Genomic DNA, 17,008 nt, shown 5'->3' with positions numbered 1-17,008 from the left:
CAACGATATTAGTCGTCCAATGATATTAGTCGTCCAATGATATTAGTCGTCCAATGATGTTAGTCGTCCAATGATGGTAGTCGTCCAATCACAACAATCAAACGCTCCATCTCAGTATCAAACAATGATGTAGAGCCGCAGTTGGCTGATATTGGGGGCGGCTGACTGAAATCGCCTCACTGCAGACTCTTTCAATGTTTCAGATTGTCATCTGACGCATCTTTGAATCAAGTTGATGAGAGGAGACTGGGATTGAATTACATTGATTATCTGATTAAACCTAGAGGAGACTGGGATTGAATCACATTGATGACCTGATTAAATCTAGAGGAGACTGGGATTGAAATATGTTGATGACCTGATTAAACCTAGAGGAGACTGGGATTGAATCACGTTGATCATCTGATTAAACCTAGAGGAGACTGGGATCGAATCACGTTGATGACCTGATTAAACCTAGAGACTGGGATTGAATCACGTTGATGACCTGATTAATTCTAGAGGAGACTGGGATTGAATCACGTTGATGAACTGATTAAATCTAGAGGAGACTGGGATTGAATTACAATTGATTACCTGATTAAATCTAGAGGAGACTGGGATTGAATCATGTTGATGACCTGATTAAATCTAGAGGAGACTGGGATTGAAATATGTTGATGACCTGATTAAACCTAGAGGAGACTGGGATTGAATCACGTTGATCACCTGATTAAACCTAGAGGAGACTGGGATCGAATCACGTTGATGACCTGATTAAACCTAGAGACTGGGATTGAATTATGTTGATGACCTGATTAAATCTAGAGGAGACTGGGATGGTGCTTTGAATACATCAGCCTTTCATAGCTATGCTAATGGTGGTTGGATGGGCCGACGGGCAAGGCTATTTATCATTGGCTATAACATCCCTTTTATACAATACTGATGGAAGTCTCCCTTGCCACCGGCCATGATCTGATGCATATCATTTAGATAAAACCAGCACAGAATTGTTTGTTTCCTCTTGTCAACCTCTGGCGGAAGATAATGTGTCAAAATCAGAAACAAATGAAATCTGGAAGCGCTTGACAGTAAGCTGAACACAAGCAGTGAGCTGAACACAGGCAGTGAGCTGAACACAGGCAGTGAGCTGAACACAAGCAGTGAGCTGAACACATGCAGTGAGCTGAACACATGCAGTGAGCTGAACACAAGCAGTGAGCTGAACACATGCAGTGAGCTGAACACAGGCAGTGAGCTGAACACATGCAGTGAGCTGAACACATGCAGTGAGCTGAACACAAGCAGTGAGCTGAACACATGCAGTGAGCTGAACACAGGCAGTGAGCTGAACACAGGCAGTGAGCTGAACACAGGCAGTGAGCTAGCTGAGCTCTTTGTTTAATTGTCCATTCTGCAGCAAGCAGCATCCAATGAAGAACATTAATCAATTATGAAATGCCAATTTGAGTGATTTGAAGAGAGAGCTCCTACATGTTGAATCTATTGCAGTGTTACGGCATGACTGGCATCTGTAAATGAACATACTGTATAAATGAACTCTGGCGTTACACATTTTCAACATTTCTCTTTGTTTTCTATGACGGGCAGAACCTAATTTTTCTGCCATCTGCTCATAATAGCCTGGCAAACAAGTTAGATGTATACATTTTTAAACAAAGACGAGTTGTTGCTCCAAATCCACACACCGAAATAAAGACTTCCTCTTTCTTTCAAGACCAAGTTTATCTGGCTCTCATATAGCAGGATATTGATCTACACAAGGTGATCCTGACAACGCCCGCCCACAACAAATGCTGTTAAGACACACTGAAAATCCCTCAAAATAGGAAGGATTCAGTTTCCTGCAGTGTGGTGCAAATCTCTTTAAAATTCTTGGAGAAAAATAACATTTGGAGAAGTGTAGAACCCAAAACAACCAAAATCAATACCGATATCCCTTGAGCCTGACCTGCCTCACACGGTCAACGGCTCAAATGGCACCATATTCCCTATATAGTGCACTACTTTTGACCAGAAACCTATATGGAATAGGGTGGCATTTGCGACACAGTCAGGGGTCTGAGGAGGAACCTGTAAAGGGGTACGCTTTAAGTGATAAAATGTGTTCCTAACGGAAGAGACTCCTGCATCCATGCATGGTATTACTTTCCCCTGACCTTGGACATGTTCTTAGAACACTTTTGCGTCATTCCAAGACGACGTAGCAGTTCCAACCCTGACGCTGCTAATGGTTAACATTCCATTTTAGAATCACATAACTAAAAGGTTGCTATGGATGATACCGCTACACTCATTATTAAGGTGGCATTACTGGTTTCGAAAAGGTGTTATAGATGCCTTATTTTTAGGCCTAATACCACTTTCAAGTAAAGGGTTACTGACCATTGTGTGTGATATCAAACAGACTATATGGGTTGGTATTGTGTATTAGCCCTCCATATGAAAAGACCGAGCCAACTTGGTTTTGAATTAAGGTGGCTGTCATATCTCATCTGTCCTTTCTAATATCAGCTAGCCTACAGTATATGTCTGTCAGCTGAGGGGATAGAACTGGCCTACTGTGATGACACACAGGGGTAGCAGTTTCAGCTTGATGTCAGGGACAAAACAGGAACACTATGATGACACACAATGGTAGCAGTTTCAGCTTGATGTCAGGGACAAAACAGGAGCACTGTGGTAGTAAACTATTATTCTGTATGGAGCTCCACAGACAAATCTCTGAGGACCACACAAAGATAGTCCAAGGGGTGGATTAAAGACCAGCAGCTATTCTAGGAATGCTTGCACAAACCCCTAAAGAACTAAACTATGCTCTGTACTGTAAGACTGTATAGTGCACTTCTAAAATTCACTTGAATTAATGTCCTCATGGGTACTGTACCTCTATGTTGTATTTATGTTTATGGACTGCTTTTCAGAAAACCTGTTTTGAATGAAACGGATGGATAGAAAATACAAAACAGACATATTTCCCCAAGGAAGATAAGATATGGAACTGAATTTAAATAAACGAGAGAAAAAAAGCAAGGATAGGAAATATAAAATCAAATAAAAATAAAAATGAGGCAAGGATATGAAACAGCAAAAATATACATGAGAGGAGATAACAGTCAAGAAAGGAGGGGAAGGAGAGGAGATAACAGTCATGAAAGGAGAGGAGGAGAGGAGATAACAGTCATGAAAGGAGAGGAGGAGAGGAGATAACAGTCATGAAAGGAGAGGAGGAGAGGAGATACCAGTCATGAAAGGAGAGGAGGAGAGGAGGAGAGGAGATAACAGTCATGAAAGGAGAGGAGGAGAGGAGATAACAGTCATGAAAGTAGAGGAGGAGAGGAGATAACAGTCATGAAAGGAGAGGAGGAGATAACAGTCATGAAAGGAGAGGAGGAGAGGAGATAACAGTCATGAAAGGAGAGGAGGAGAGGAGATAACAGTCATGAAAGGAGAGGAGGAGAGGAGATAACAGTCATGAAAGGAGAGGAGGAGAGGAGATAACAGTCATGAAAGGAGAGGAGGAGAGGAGATAACAGTCATGAAATGAGAGGAGGAGATAACAGTCATGAGAGGAGAGGAGGAGATAACAGTCATGAAAGGAGAGGACGAGAGGAGTAACAGTCATGAAAGGAGAGGAGGAGAGGAGATAACAGTCATGAAAGGAGAGGAGGAGAGGAGATAACAGTCATGAAAGGAGAGGAGGAGAGGAGATAACAGTCATGAAAGGAGAGGAGGAGAGGAGATAACAGTCATGAAAGGAGAGGAGGAGATAACAGTCATGAAAGGAGGAGAGGAGAGGAGATAACAGTCACGAAAGGAGAGGAGGAGAGGAGATAACAGTCATGAAAGGAGAGGAGGAGAGGAGATAACAGTCATGAAAGGAGGAGAGGAGAGGAGATAACAGTCACGAAAGGAGAGGAGGAGAGGAGATAACAGTCACGAAAGGAGAGGAAGAGAGGAGATAACAGTCATGAAAAGGTGATGGGAATGACTGGAGATCATCATCGCTGCTATGTGCCAAACATTTGGCTGGTCATTTTCCAGGCATGAACAATTCAGGACATTTCAGCGGGGGAGGCTTTGGCACAGAAATAACTCATTCAAAATGCAAATTGGTAATCAAGTCAGACATGAGCAGCAAGGAAACTGTTAATTTTCACACAAAGCAAACTTAATATGAGACAACCTGTGACTTGTCTCATTATCATCTCACATCGAGCCCCTAAAAACATCATCGTGTCGCCGAGATGAGACAACCTTTTCCAAAGCAACCTTTTCACGTACATGCTTGTTATAGAAGACTATCTGCTGCAGCCTTTACATGTGTTCAGTGCCACCTCCGCATAGCAAATGGTGTGGTGTATCTCCTCTCAAAAACTGTAAGAATTAGAATTCACAAGCAGGCCTCAGATAATCTGCAATATTCATCTTCCTCCACGATGTATTGAGTATTGTCTAGACTATGAATGGAGAATGCATGACATTATCCTACTTTCTGGTTTTAGGCCGACTTCATTAAGGCAACTGAGAAAATTGCGCTGCGATTTAATAGAACATCAATTAGATGATAAAAAGAACGGTGGGTTCTGCATGAGGCACTTATTAGCATAATACAGTACGGTCCTTTTCTAGGCAATAATCTACAATATTCCCGACATTTAACCTTTTTTTCCCTGAAATCGGAGGAATATGCTGCATCTGCAATTTCCTAGAGGGACTTTTGTTGTTATGGTTTATAGCAAAACTACACCTTGCTTTTCACTTGCTACACATAATGACATAAAGCCTTTTCAAAGAAAGCATGGTGGTTTCTCGGTGGCCTAAGGCTCTGTTCTGATTTAAGCGTGGAAACGTTGCTCATAAAGTCTGACAACAGAGAACAGCTCTACTAACACACTGCCTTATGGGTTCAACTAAATGCAGGCGAACAGCAGTGATACTGGGAGGGGTGGTACTGTATGGAGCTAGTACCTAATACATCTACCCTGTCTTTTCTGGGGTTTTGAATTATGGAATCTTTTTAAATGATTTAAGCTAGCGTTGACAATCTTCTGGAGTTAACAATTTGTGTAACTGTTTTTCAAACAAATAAGAATGAAAACAAACAATTCTTAAGAATACAAACTATTGATCTTCATGTCAAGCACACGAGCAGTGACAGTCACTCGATACTGATTGAGAGAAGTGTGAGCTCACCTTGACAAGTTCATAGTGTTGGATCCCATTGATCCCCACGTCTGGGTCAAATGCAGAGGGCACGGGGTATCGGGTGTTGATGGCAGTGTTCTCTGGGATGGAGATGTTTATTACGGTGGACTGGAAGAGTGGAGCGTTGTCATTGATGTCCTCAATCAGGAACCGGATCTTAACCAGACGGAAGATCTCGTCAGGCAGAACGGCGACCTCGATCTCGTAGAAGCAGCGCTTCTCGTTGAATACTCCTGAGCAGAGCTTCTCTCGGTCGATGCGGTGAGCCGTGGTGAAGATCTCCCCGGTGTTGGCCTCTACCCTCACCAAAGGCACATCGCCCGTTTTGTAGACGGGCTTAAACTGCAGTGGCGAGGACAGCTTGAAGTCAGGGTCAAGGTTCAGGTCCAAGTCCTTCCGTAGGTTCCCGATGCGGACATTCTCGGGCTGCTCCTCTCTCACCGTGTAGTCCTTCTCTTGGGCCCAGGACAGCAAGACCAGGCAGGTGAGTAACACCACCAGCACATGAGCATGACCTGCTAAGTCCATAATCAGAGAGGGTGGGAGTATTTTTTTCTTAAGGCTGCAACTCTGTCACTGGGGTAGAGAGAGAGAGAGAGAGAGAGAGAGAAAGAGAGAGAGAGAGAGAGAGAGAGTCATGTCTCTGCAAAAGTTACATGACACACAGGTTACGTCTGAAAAGCACACCCTATTCCCTGTATAGTGCACTACTTTTTGGCACCCTATTTCCTGTATAGTGCACTACTTTTTTGGCACCCTATTTCCTGTATAGTGCACTACTTTTTGGCACCCTATTCCCTGTATAGTGCACTACTTTTTGGCACCCTATTTCCTGTATAGTGCACTACCTTTTGGCACCCTATTCCCTTTTCCTGTATAGTGCACTACTTTTTGACCAGAGCTCTATGTTCAAAAACAGTGCACTATTTAGGGAAGAGGGTTTCACTCAAACGCAGACCCATGTATTCTGACTGTAATTAGTATGATTCTCCCTTATGGAGAGGGTTGAACTTGACCTATCAACCTAACTAGCTCTGAGCCTGCATCCCTCCAATGTCTTTGAGAGCAAATTAACAGACATTTTACACAATTAACCTTTGATGACACCCCGTTGAACACAAAGACATGATCAGGTTATTAGTTGCCATATTCCATCAATCCGTTACATCGCAGTAATCCACCAATTCATATTTTCATCGCAGGGAGGGTGTGTGTGTGCGTGTGTGTGTGTGTGTGTGTGTGTGTGTGTGTGTGTGTGTGTGTGTGAATCAGAGGAGATCATCATTGGCGTAGTCTATACACAAACTTGTATGAATGTTTTTTGATGAGTTTAGCTAGTGTGAGGCATTACGTTTGGTACATGAGTTGACCTTGCGGTGTCATCGGGTTTGAAAGATATGCATTCTGGGAATCAGTCAGATCGTTACGAGCAGGAAACATGGGAACCCGACTAAGATTTGGTCCTGGTCTAAAGTACTATATATGTGTACTATATATGGGCTATGGTACTATTTAGGATGCCGACTACAATGGGGCGACAGGGTAGCCTAGTGGTTAGAGCGTGGGGCTAGTAGCTGGAAGGTTGCAAGTTCAAATCCCCGAGCTGACAAGGGGATTTGTATAGTACCATAGCCCATATATAGTACATATATAGTCTGTCGTTCTGCCCCTCAACAGGCAGTTAACCCACTGTTCCTAGGCCGTCATTGAAAATAAGAATTTGTTCTTAACTGACTTTGTTCTTAACTGATTTGCCTAGTAAAATAAAGGTAAAATGTAAAAAAATAAAAAATAAATTGATCTTCCAGTGTGGTGGATAACCTTCATTTTAATGCAGAACCATAGATTAGAAAAAACATTTTAACAGCAAATTAACTTAAAAGTCTCATTTGTTGAGTATCTGGAAGTTAAAAAAAACCTGTAAAAAATGATTCTGTGAATGCCCAGCCAAATGAAAACAACATGTTCTGCATAATAATTCATTGATGCATTACGAAAGCCACCATGTCTCACATTAGGATATAATTATATTATCATAGAATATAATCATAAAATAAAATCATTACCATTAGTTAATCGAGTTTTCTCTAACATGCTACATGTATTGTTATTAGACAGAAAATAAGTGCTCTGCCTGATCTCTCTCTCTCTCTCTCTCTCGATCATTAAGCCCATGGTAAATTAGTAAATAATCAATGGTAAAAAGAATAACACCCTATGGTTTTCAGCACCGTCTGACAGTATTCATAAATCAGTGTTTTCTTATTTTATGCCAGTTTACTTGGTAGATAGTTCCACCAATTCTATCATGGGCTTTGTGTGCTAAAACCTGCCTGGAGGGCAAAGGTCCCTATTGCCAAAACCAAACTAGGCCATCCAAAAAGGGAGCATGGAGATATGATGACAGTTGCTCTGCTTCTTATAGCAAGAACAACTTTCAGGTTATTTGGATTAGAATTTACGGTAACACTATACTTTAAAAATTTTATTTCAGGTCTCTTTTACAAGGGAGACCTGGACCAGCGGAGACATAAAGTTTGTTTAATTAGTGCATTATCATGCAGTTGTGATGCGTTTTAAGATGTGTCACGAGGACCCGTCTCTGCTTAGGTATGTAGCGCCCCTCATTGCTGGCTCAGTAAGACACATTTTTTTTATGTAACTTTAGTATAAAGAAATATTCCAAAATTGTGGAAAGTTTTCTACCACTCCATAAGGGATAGTAATGATCTTATAATCATTTTTGACCCATTTCCATGGATCCCTTGTCTTGCAAAAATACTATTATCATTGGTCAACAAACAGCTATGTTACTATCTATCTGTAAATTGTGTTCTTAATATTAATTAATCAATCTGGATTCAGACCTAAACATAGCACCACTACGGCTACCATGCTTGTTGTAAATTATATTGCAAATGCCTTAGACGAAATAATGAATTGTACTGCCATGTTTGTAGCCTTGTCAAAAGCTTCTGATACTGATTCTGATTAATAAGCTGTCCTCCATAGGGTTGGGTAAAGATGTATGTCAACGGTTTCTTAATTATCTCAATGACAGCATTCAGGACATCAAGGTAGATGTTGTCAAAATAGGAGTTCCTTGAGTTACATAAAGGTGTGCCCCAAGGTTCGATCCTCGGCCCACTGCTGTTTACAATCTAAATAAATAACATTGATAATGCTGTAAAATAATGTTTTATATACATTTATATGCAGATGATACAGGTTTGTACTCAATTGCTCCATCGGTGGGCCAAGACTTTTCACATTTGAAGTTTGATTTTTATAGCACTGCAGAGGTCATGGATCTAAAGCTAGTGCTAAATGTAAACAAAACAACATGAATACTTTTTTTCTAGGTCCCATAACCCAGATTTAAATGCTTTTGTAATGCCTAGTTTGAACTGTACACAAATTGAGCGAGTTCCTTCCTAGAAATATATTGGTATCTTCCTTGACAACAAACTGTCATTTAAAAAACATGTCACTGAGCTGGTGAAGAAGTTGAAGTTCAAGGTTGGTTTATTTTACAGAAACAAAGCATGTCTGACTTTGGTTAATAGGAAGGAAATTGTCCAAGACACTTTTATGTCTGTTTTAGATTCTGGGGATATTATCTATATGCGTGCAGCAGCAGCTACACTTAAACCACAAGATTATGTTTTTTATTGTGCCCTTGGGTTTATTACTGAGATGATTCTAGAACTCACAATTGTTCCCTACGGTTTATTACTGGTGATGATTCTAGAACTCACCATTGTTCCCTTAGTTTTATTACTGGTGATGATTCTAGAACTCACCATTGGGCCCTTAGGTTTATTACTGGTGATGATTCTAGAACTCACCATTGTTCCCTTAGTTTTATTACTGGTGATGATTCTAGAACTCACCATTGGGCCCTTAGGTTTATTACTGGTGATGGTTCTAGAACTCACCATTGGGCCCTTAGGTTTATTACTGGTGATGGTTCTAGAACTCACCATTGGTCCTTAGGTTTATTACTGATGATGGTTCTAGAACTCACCATTGTTCCTTTAGGTTTATTACTGGTGATGGTTCTAGAACTCACCATTGTTCCCTTAGTTTTATTACTGGTGATGATTCTAGAACTCAACATTGTTCCCTTAGTTTATTACTGGTGATGGTTCTAGAACTCACCATTGGTCCTTAGGTTTATTACATGTGATGGTTATGGAACTCACCATTGTGCCATTAGGTTTATTACTGGTGATGATTCTAGAACTCAACATTGTTCCCTTAATTTTATTACTGGTGATGATTCTAGAACTCACCATTGGACACAGGTTTATTACTGGTGATGATTCTCGAACTCACCATTGGGCCCTTAGGTTTATTACTGGTGATGATTCTCGAACTCACCATTGTTCCCTTAGTTTTATTACTGGTGATGATTCTAGAACTCACCATTGGACACTTAGGTTTATTGCTGGTGATGATTCTAGAACTCACCATTGTGTTTTGTGTCAAAAAGTGGGTTGGGCCTCTTTATATGTAAGGAGAGAACAGCATTGTCTTCTGTTGATCTACAAAGCACTGATGCAGAAACGTCCTATGTATCTATCAATTTAGACTTACAAATTCCCAAACCCAGTCTCAGGCTTGAATAACACTGGAAGCCTCTTCGGTTTCCACAGATTTGGGTAAAGCTTATTTTAGTTTTTTTGCGCCTTTTATGTGAAACAATTTACAAATTTTACAGAGTCATGATCGGAGACATCTATGTTGATAAATATGTCAGTTTTTCTTAATATGTTTTGTCATGTTGTGTATTGTATGTGTTTGACGTATTCATGCAGGGCTCATCTGTAAAACAGATCCTAGTCTCAGTATGACTTCAAAATAAAGGTGATATAAAATAGGAGAATTCATGACCCCTTTTTAATGTCAAACCTTGGAAGACATCTTAAAAGAAATAGTACATAACACCACAGCTGCAATACACTGGGGTTAAACATGGATGTATTCAATAACGCTTCGCGTTTCAACGTTATTTTTTACATCATTCCAACAACTTACATCCAATCACTAACATATGAATTTGTTATTTACGTCTCGCTGCATTCCAGGCCTATCCATCTGATCTCTGAGCATTTATCATACGCCTTATAGGAGATGTAGACTCACACAACACATTGGTTAGGAGGTAATAAAGAGAGTATCAATCTACCTTTCATTTCCCCTCCCAGAGCCCTCATTTTAATATCCATCACAGAGATTTTGCACAGCTGTGTTGAGAAGCGTTCTGTGTCAACTGTGCATTTTCTATCGACAGTACATAGGGACAGAGCTAGTACACTGTCTTGAGAATGAATCTATGACTACCGTATGAAAACTTTACAATATGGGACATTTTACAATGAGATGGTGGTGCCATCTAACTGCCATAGCAGCATCCCTAAAAGTAAATCAATTACTACAATAGTTGAAGGATTTAATCAAACTCGTTTGGAATCAGCCAGAAAGGCAAGGTGTTCTATTGTTAACTCCTATGATCTTATCTGACTGTCTTTCAATCATTGTCATAATGAAGCACTCAGGTGAGACTCATTATAGGGTTAGAATCCTTCTAGGGCTTTAGACTCATTAAAGGGATAGACTCATTATAGGATTAGACTCATTATAGAGATACTCATTATAAGGTTAGACACATTATACGGTTTGGGTTAGACTCATTATAGGGTTAGACACATTATTGGGTTAACGTTAGACTCATTATAGGGTTCGGGTTAGAATCCTTATAGGGTTAGACTCATTATAGGGTTAGAATCCTTATAGGATTAGACTCATTATAGGGTTAGAATCCTTATAGGGTTAGGGTTAGAATCATTATAGGGTTAAGTTTAGACTCATTATAGGGTTAGACTCATTATAGGATTAGACACATTATAATGTTTGGGTTATAATCATTAAAGGGTTAAGTTTAGAATCATTTTTGTGTTAGGTTTAGACTCATTATAGGGTCAGGGTTAGACTCATTATAGGGTTAAGTTTAGACTCATTATAGAATTAGATTCATTATAGGTATATAATCATTATAGGGATAGACTCATTATAGGGTTAAGGCTAGACTCATTATAGGGTTACGGTTAGAATCATTATAGGGTTAGACTCATTATAGGGTTAACGTTACACTCATTATAGGGTTTGGGTTAGAATCATTATAGGTTTAGACTCATTATAAGGATAGACTCATTATAGGGTTATGGTTAGACTCAATATAGGGTTAGAATCATTCTAAGGTTTGGGTTAGACTCAATATAGGGTTAAGTTTAGACTCATTATAGGATTAGTCTCACTATAGGTTTATAGGGATAGACTCAATATAGTGTTAGACTCCTTATAGGGTTAGACTCATTATAGGGTTAGACTCATTATAGGGTTAAGGTTAGACTCAGTATAGGGTTAAGTTTAGATGCATTACAGGATTAGTCTCACTATAGGTTTATACTCATTATAGGGATAGACTCAATATAGTGTTAGACTCATTATAGGGGTAGGGTTAGAGTCCTTATAGTGTTAGACTCCTTATAGGGTTAGACTCATTATAAGGTTAGACTCATTATAGGGTTAAGGTTAGACTCAGTATAGGGTTAAGGTTAGACTCAGTGTAGGGATAGACTCATTATAGTGTCAGACTCATTATAGGGTACATTTTAGACTCATTATAGGGTTCGGGTTAGAATCATTATAGGGTTAGATTCATTATAAGGTTAGGATTCGACTCATTATAGGGTTAGGGTTAGACTCATTACAGGGTTAGGGTTAGACTCATTATAGGGTTAGACTCATTATAGGGTCAGTTTTAGACTCATTATAGGGTTAGCCTCATTATAGGGTTAGACTCATTATAGGGTTAGACTCATTATAGGGTTAAGGTTAGACTCATTATAGAGTTAGACTCATTATAGAGTTAGACTTATTATAGGGTACGTTTTAGACTCATCATAGGGTTCGGGTTAGAATCATTATAGGGTTGGACTCATTATAGGGATAGACTCATTATAGGGTTACACTCAATTTGGGGTTGGGGTTAAGCTCATTATAGGGTTAGACTCATTATAGGGTTAGGGGTAGACTCATTATAGGGTTAGACTCATTATAGCGTTAGACTCATTATAGGGTTAGACTCATTATAGGGTTAGGGTTAGATTAATTATAGGGTTAGACTCATTATAGGGTTAGGGTTAGACTCATTATGGGGATAGACTCATTATAATGTTAAGGTTAGACTCATTATAGGATTAGACTCATTATAGGATTAGACTCCACAATGAGTAGGGTTTGTATTAGAATCATTATAGTAATAGACTCATCATAGGGTTAGATTCATTATATGGATAGACTCATTATAGGGATAGACTCATTATAGGGTTGTGTTTAGACTCATTATAGGGTTAGGGTTAGACTCATTATAGTTTTGACTCATAGGGTTAGGGTTAGACTCATTATAGGGTTAGGCTTAAACTCATTATAAGATTTACACTCATCATAGGGTTAGGTTTAGACTCATTATAGGGTTGGGGTTAGACTCATTACAGGGTTACGTTTAGACTCGTTATAGGGTTGGGGTTAGACTCATTATAGGGTTGGGGTTAGACTCATTATAGGGTTAGGTTTAGACTCATTATGGGGTTAGGTTTAGACTCATTATAGGGTTAGTTTTAGACTCATTATAGGGTTAGGTTTAGACTCATTATAGGGTTAGGGTTAGACTCATTATAGGGTTAGGGTTAGACTCATTATAGGGTTAGGTTTAGACTCATTATAGGGTTGGGGTTAGACTCATTATAGGGTTAGGTTTAGACTCGTTATAGGGTTGGGGTTAGACTCATTATAGGGTTGGGGTTAGACTCACTATAGGGTTGGGTTTAGACTCATTATAGGGTTGGGTTTAGACTCATTATAGGGTTGGGGTTAGACTCATTATAGGGTTAGGGTTAGACTTAGTATAGGGTTAGGTTTAGACTCCTTATAGGGTTAGGTTTAGACTCATTATAGAGTTGGGGTTAGACTCATTATAGGGTTAGGTTTAGACTCATTATAGGGTTAGGTTTAGACTCATTATAGGGTTGGGGTTAGACTCATTATAGGGTTAGGGTTAGACTCATTATAGGGTTAGACTCATTATAGGGTCAGTTTTAGACTCATTATAGGGTTAGCCTCATTATAGGGTTAGACTCATTATAGGGTTAGGGTTAGACTCATTATAGGGTTAGACTAATTATAGGGTTAGACTCATTATAGAGTTAGACTCATTATAGGGATAGACTCATTATAGAGTTAGACTCATTATAGGGTACGTTTTAGACTCATTATAGAGTTCGGTTTAGAATCATTATAGGGTTGGACTCATTATAGGGATAGACTCATTATAGGGTTACACTCAATTTTAGGTTGGGGTTAAGCTCATTATAGGGTTAGACTCATTATAGGGTTAGGGTTAGACTCATTATAGGGTTAGACTCATTATAGCGTTAGACTCATTATAGGGTTAGGGCTAGACTCATTATAGGGTTAGGGTTAGATTAATTATAGGGTTAGACTCATTATAGGGTTAGGGTTAGACTCATTATAGGGATAGACTCATTATAATGTTAAGGTTATACTCATTACAGGATTAGACTCATTATAGGATTAGACTCCACAATGAGTAGGGTTTGTATTAGAATCTTTATAGTAATAGACTCATCATAGGGTTAGATTCATTATATGGATAGACTCATTATAGGGATAGACTCATTATAGGGTTGTGTTTAGACTCATTATAGGGTTGGGGTTAGACTCATAGTTTTTGACTCATTATAGGTTTATGGTTAGACTCATTATAGGGTTAGGGTTAAACTCATTATAAGATTTACACTCATCATAGGGTTAAGTTTAGACTCATTATAGGGTTAGGTTTAGACTCATTATAGGGTTGGGGTTAGACTCATTATAGGATTACGTTTAGACTCGTTATAAGGTTGGGGTTAGACTCATTATAGGGTTGGGGTTAGACTCATTATAGGGTTAGGTTTAGACTCATTATAGGGTTGGGGTTAGACTCATTATAGGGTTGGGGTTAGACTCATTATAGGGTTAGGTTTAGACTCATTATGGGGTTAGGTTTAGACTCATTATAGGGTTGGGGTTAGACTCATTATAGGGTTGGGGTTTGACTCATTATAGGGTTAGGGTTAGACTTATTATAGGGTTAGGTTTAGACTCCTTATAGGGTTAGGTTTAGACTCATTATAGAGTTGGGGTTAGACTCATTATAAGGTTAGGTTTAGACTCATTATAAGGTTAGGTTTAGACTCATTATAAGGTTGGGGTTAGACTCATTATAGGGTTAGGTTTAGACTCATTATAGAGTTAGGTTTAGACTCATTATTGGGTTAGGTTTAGACAGATTATAGGGTTAGGTTTAGACTCATCATAGGGTTGGGGTTAGACTCATTATAGGGTTGGGGTTAGACTCATTATAGGGTTAGGTTTAGACTCATTATAGGGTTAGGGTTAGACTTATTATAGGGTTAGGTTTAGACTCCTTATAGGGTTAGGTTTAGACTCATTATAGGGTTAGGTTTAGACTCATTATAGGGTTAGGTTTAGACTCATTATAGGGTTAGGTTTAGACTCATTATAGGGTTACGTTTAGACTCATTATAGGGTTGGGGTTAGACTCATTATAGGGTTAGGTTTAGACTCATTATAGAGTTAGGTTTAGACTCATTATTGGGTTAGGTTTAGACTCATTATAGGGTTAGGTTTAGACTCATTATAGGGTTAGGTTTAGACTCATTATAGGGTTACGTTTAGACTCATTATAGGGTTAGGTTTAGACTCATTATAGGGTTAGGTTTAGACTCATTATAGAGTTGGGGTTAGACTCATTATAGGGTTAGGTTTAGACTCATTATAGGGTTTCGGTTAGACTCATTATAAGCCTTTTTGGGTTAGAAAAGCATTGCTTACGGTGTCTACATGACAGCCATCTACGTGAAGGTTACTCTCAGCAGCACAGATAAATGAAAACACTGCGTGGGGGTTGTGGTTTGTTTGTCTGAAGTTTTCACCTTTCCTAGAGAGAAAGAAGGGTTCATTTAGCCACGTTCTGCACAGATCTTTCTCCAAATTACACCATCTTCAAAACTATGCATTGGATCTAATGGGATTGAGCAATGAGCTACAACTTTTACAGTTTCAAAAAAGAACAGTTTGACAACAAAGAATTGGGAAAATAATGAATGAACGAATAATGAAAATAAAGTTTAAATGTCAATCAAGCAGAACATCTTTCCATGCTAACATTTCACTAGGCTCCAGAAAGAGCTATTTTGAGCCCTAGGCGAGACAACTCTGCTTCTCTCCTCTCTCTGGAGACAGAGCTGAACGGGGGAGGCTAGTAGCAGACAGCTCCTGGATTACTTTACATGACAATATGATGGACAGGCCGTTCGGGCAGGCTAGTATTATCAGACTGAGCTGTGGCAGAGGAGAGAGGGGGGTGGGGGAACACCTTCACCTTCCCAAAGAATGTATTTATCTGGCATCTTAAACGGAAGATTGATGGAGTCACTCCAGAAATGTTGTTCTCTATCCCCAAAACTGTGATTTGGGTGTCCATGGATATACATGAAGAGATATTTCTTAAAGCCTTTGCAAGCTGGACTTGCAAAGCGACACAATCTTGGTAACCCCAGTCTCTATCTCTCTTGGTTTCATGGAGCTTCGACAGACTGGCAGACAGACAGGTTTATTGTCAAGATATATTCAGTCTTCCTTTAAAAGATCTACAGCCTAGAAGTTTCCTTATCTAGTTGTCACAAGAGGAATAATGGTAGATTTCTCATCACTGAGTAATGACTGTGGTCTTCAGAGCTGGGGCAGAGAAGATTCCTGCTGATAAGAATGAACCATTTTAAAAATAGCTAATTAGTATTGTCTTTTTGACATTTTAGCTCAGATAAGACTAATACATTGTCAATATGTCTTAATTCTTCAGTCAAATTTGTTAAAAATGTGTTTAGTCCCAATGTACATTAAATGCATCAATCATATATCAATCCCGAGGTAAAATAAATCAAACATTTCAAAGTTATGAGAATAATGTTTTGCTTTTGTGCAGTTGCATTATTTTCTGGATAGAAATGTCAACACGGTGAGATAATAATCAAAACTAATTTCTGTTTTTAATATGAGAAAGAAAACGTCAAGATATTCCATCACTAAGAATGACCAACACAGAGGTGATAACGTCACAAAAAAAATTGGCATGAAAATCTTTTTACATCGTGTCACGTCAGTTCATGTGATAACACTCTGAGTACCTCTAGAGGGCAGTGAAGAGACATGTCAGTTAATTACACATGGAATAGTACCAGCGCCAATATAAATATCAGGATCATTTGAACATCTAATGCTAAAGAGTAAAATTAAAAAATGTTTGATAACATTTGCTTTATTCAAACTTTTGATTGGATAGTCAAACAACCCTTCAAATCTATTTTTATTTGTCACAAACACAAGTTTGTTTGGTAGCTATTGAAAGTGGTGAATAGTATTAGTTCAGTATATTATTTAAAAAAATTATAGGAAAGGGAATAGCAATCATTCTCGAGAAACCATTGGCTTGGTAAGCAGTTTTTTTTTTTAAATATCTATGCATTTGGAAAGGAAAAAAAGTAGTTTAGCACAGCAGGATTAAATGAGACGTGTTAGCCAAAGAGTCGATGAAGACTATACTGTTCACAATAAAATACACATAATTGATACCCTTGACTGTGTTTCT

At 38.9% G+C, this 17,008-nt stretch overlaps 1 protein-coding gene across 2 annotated transcripts in view; it reads right to left on the bottom strand.

Moving 5' to 3' along the window:
• Nucleotides 1–17,008, bottom strand: part of LOC110489225 (protocadherin-11 X-linked) — a 305,718-nt gene that overhangs the window by 285,203 nt on the left and 3,507 nt on the right. For both annotated transcript variants that reach the window (XM_090198896.1, XM_021561859.3), the window contains exon 2: nt 5,200–5,787. In XM_090198896.1, the coding sequence (XP_090055022.1) occupies nt 5,200–5,739 (540 nt within the window). In that variant the 5' untranslated portion in view covers nt 5,740–5,787. The remainder of the gene's footprint in view (nt 1–5,199; nt 5,788–17,008) is intronic.

Source organism: Oncorhynchus mykiss, chromosome 14, assembly GCF_057628025.1.
Source record: "Oncorhynchus mykiss isolate SJ-2025 chromosome 14, ASM5762802v1, whole genome shotgun sequence".
NCBI lineage: Eukaryota > Metazoa > Chordata > Actinopteri > Salmoniformes > Salmonidae > Oncorhynchus > Oncorhynchus mykiss.
This window is presented reverse-complemented; position numbering and strand designations above follow the sequence as displayed.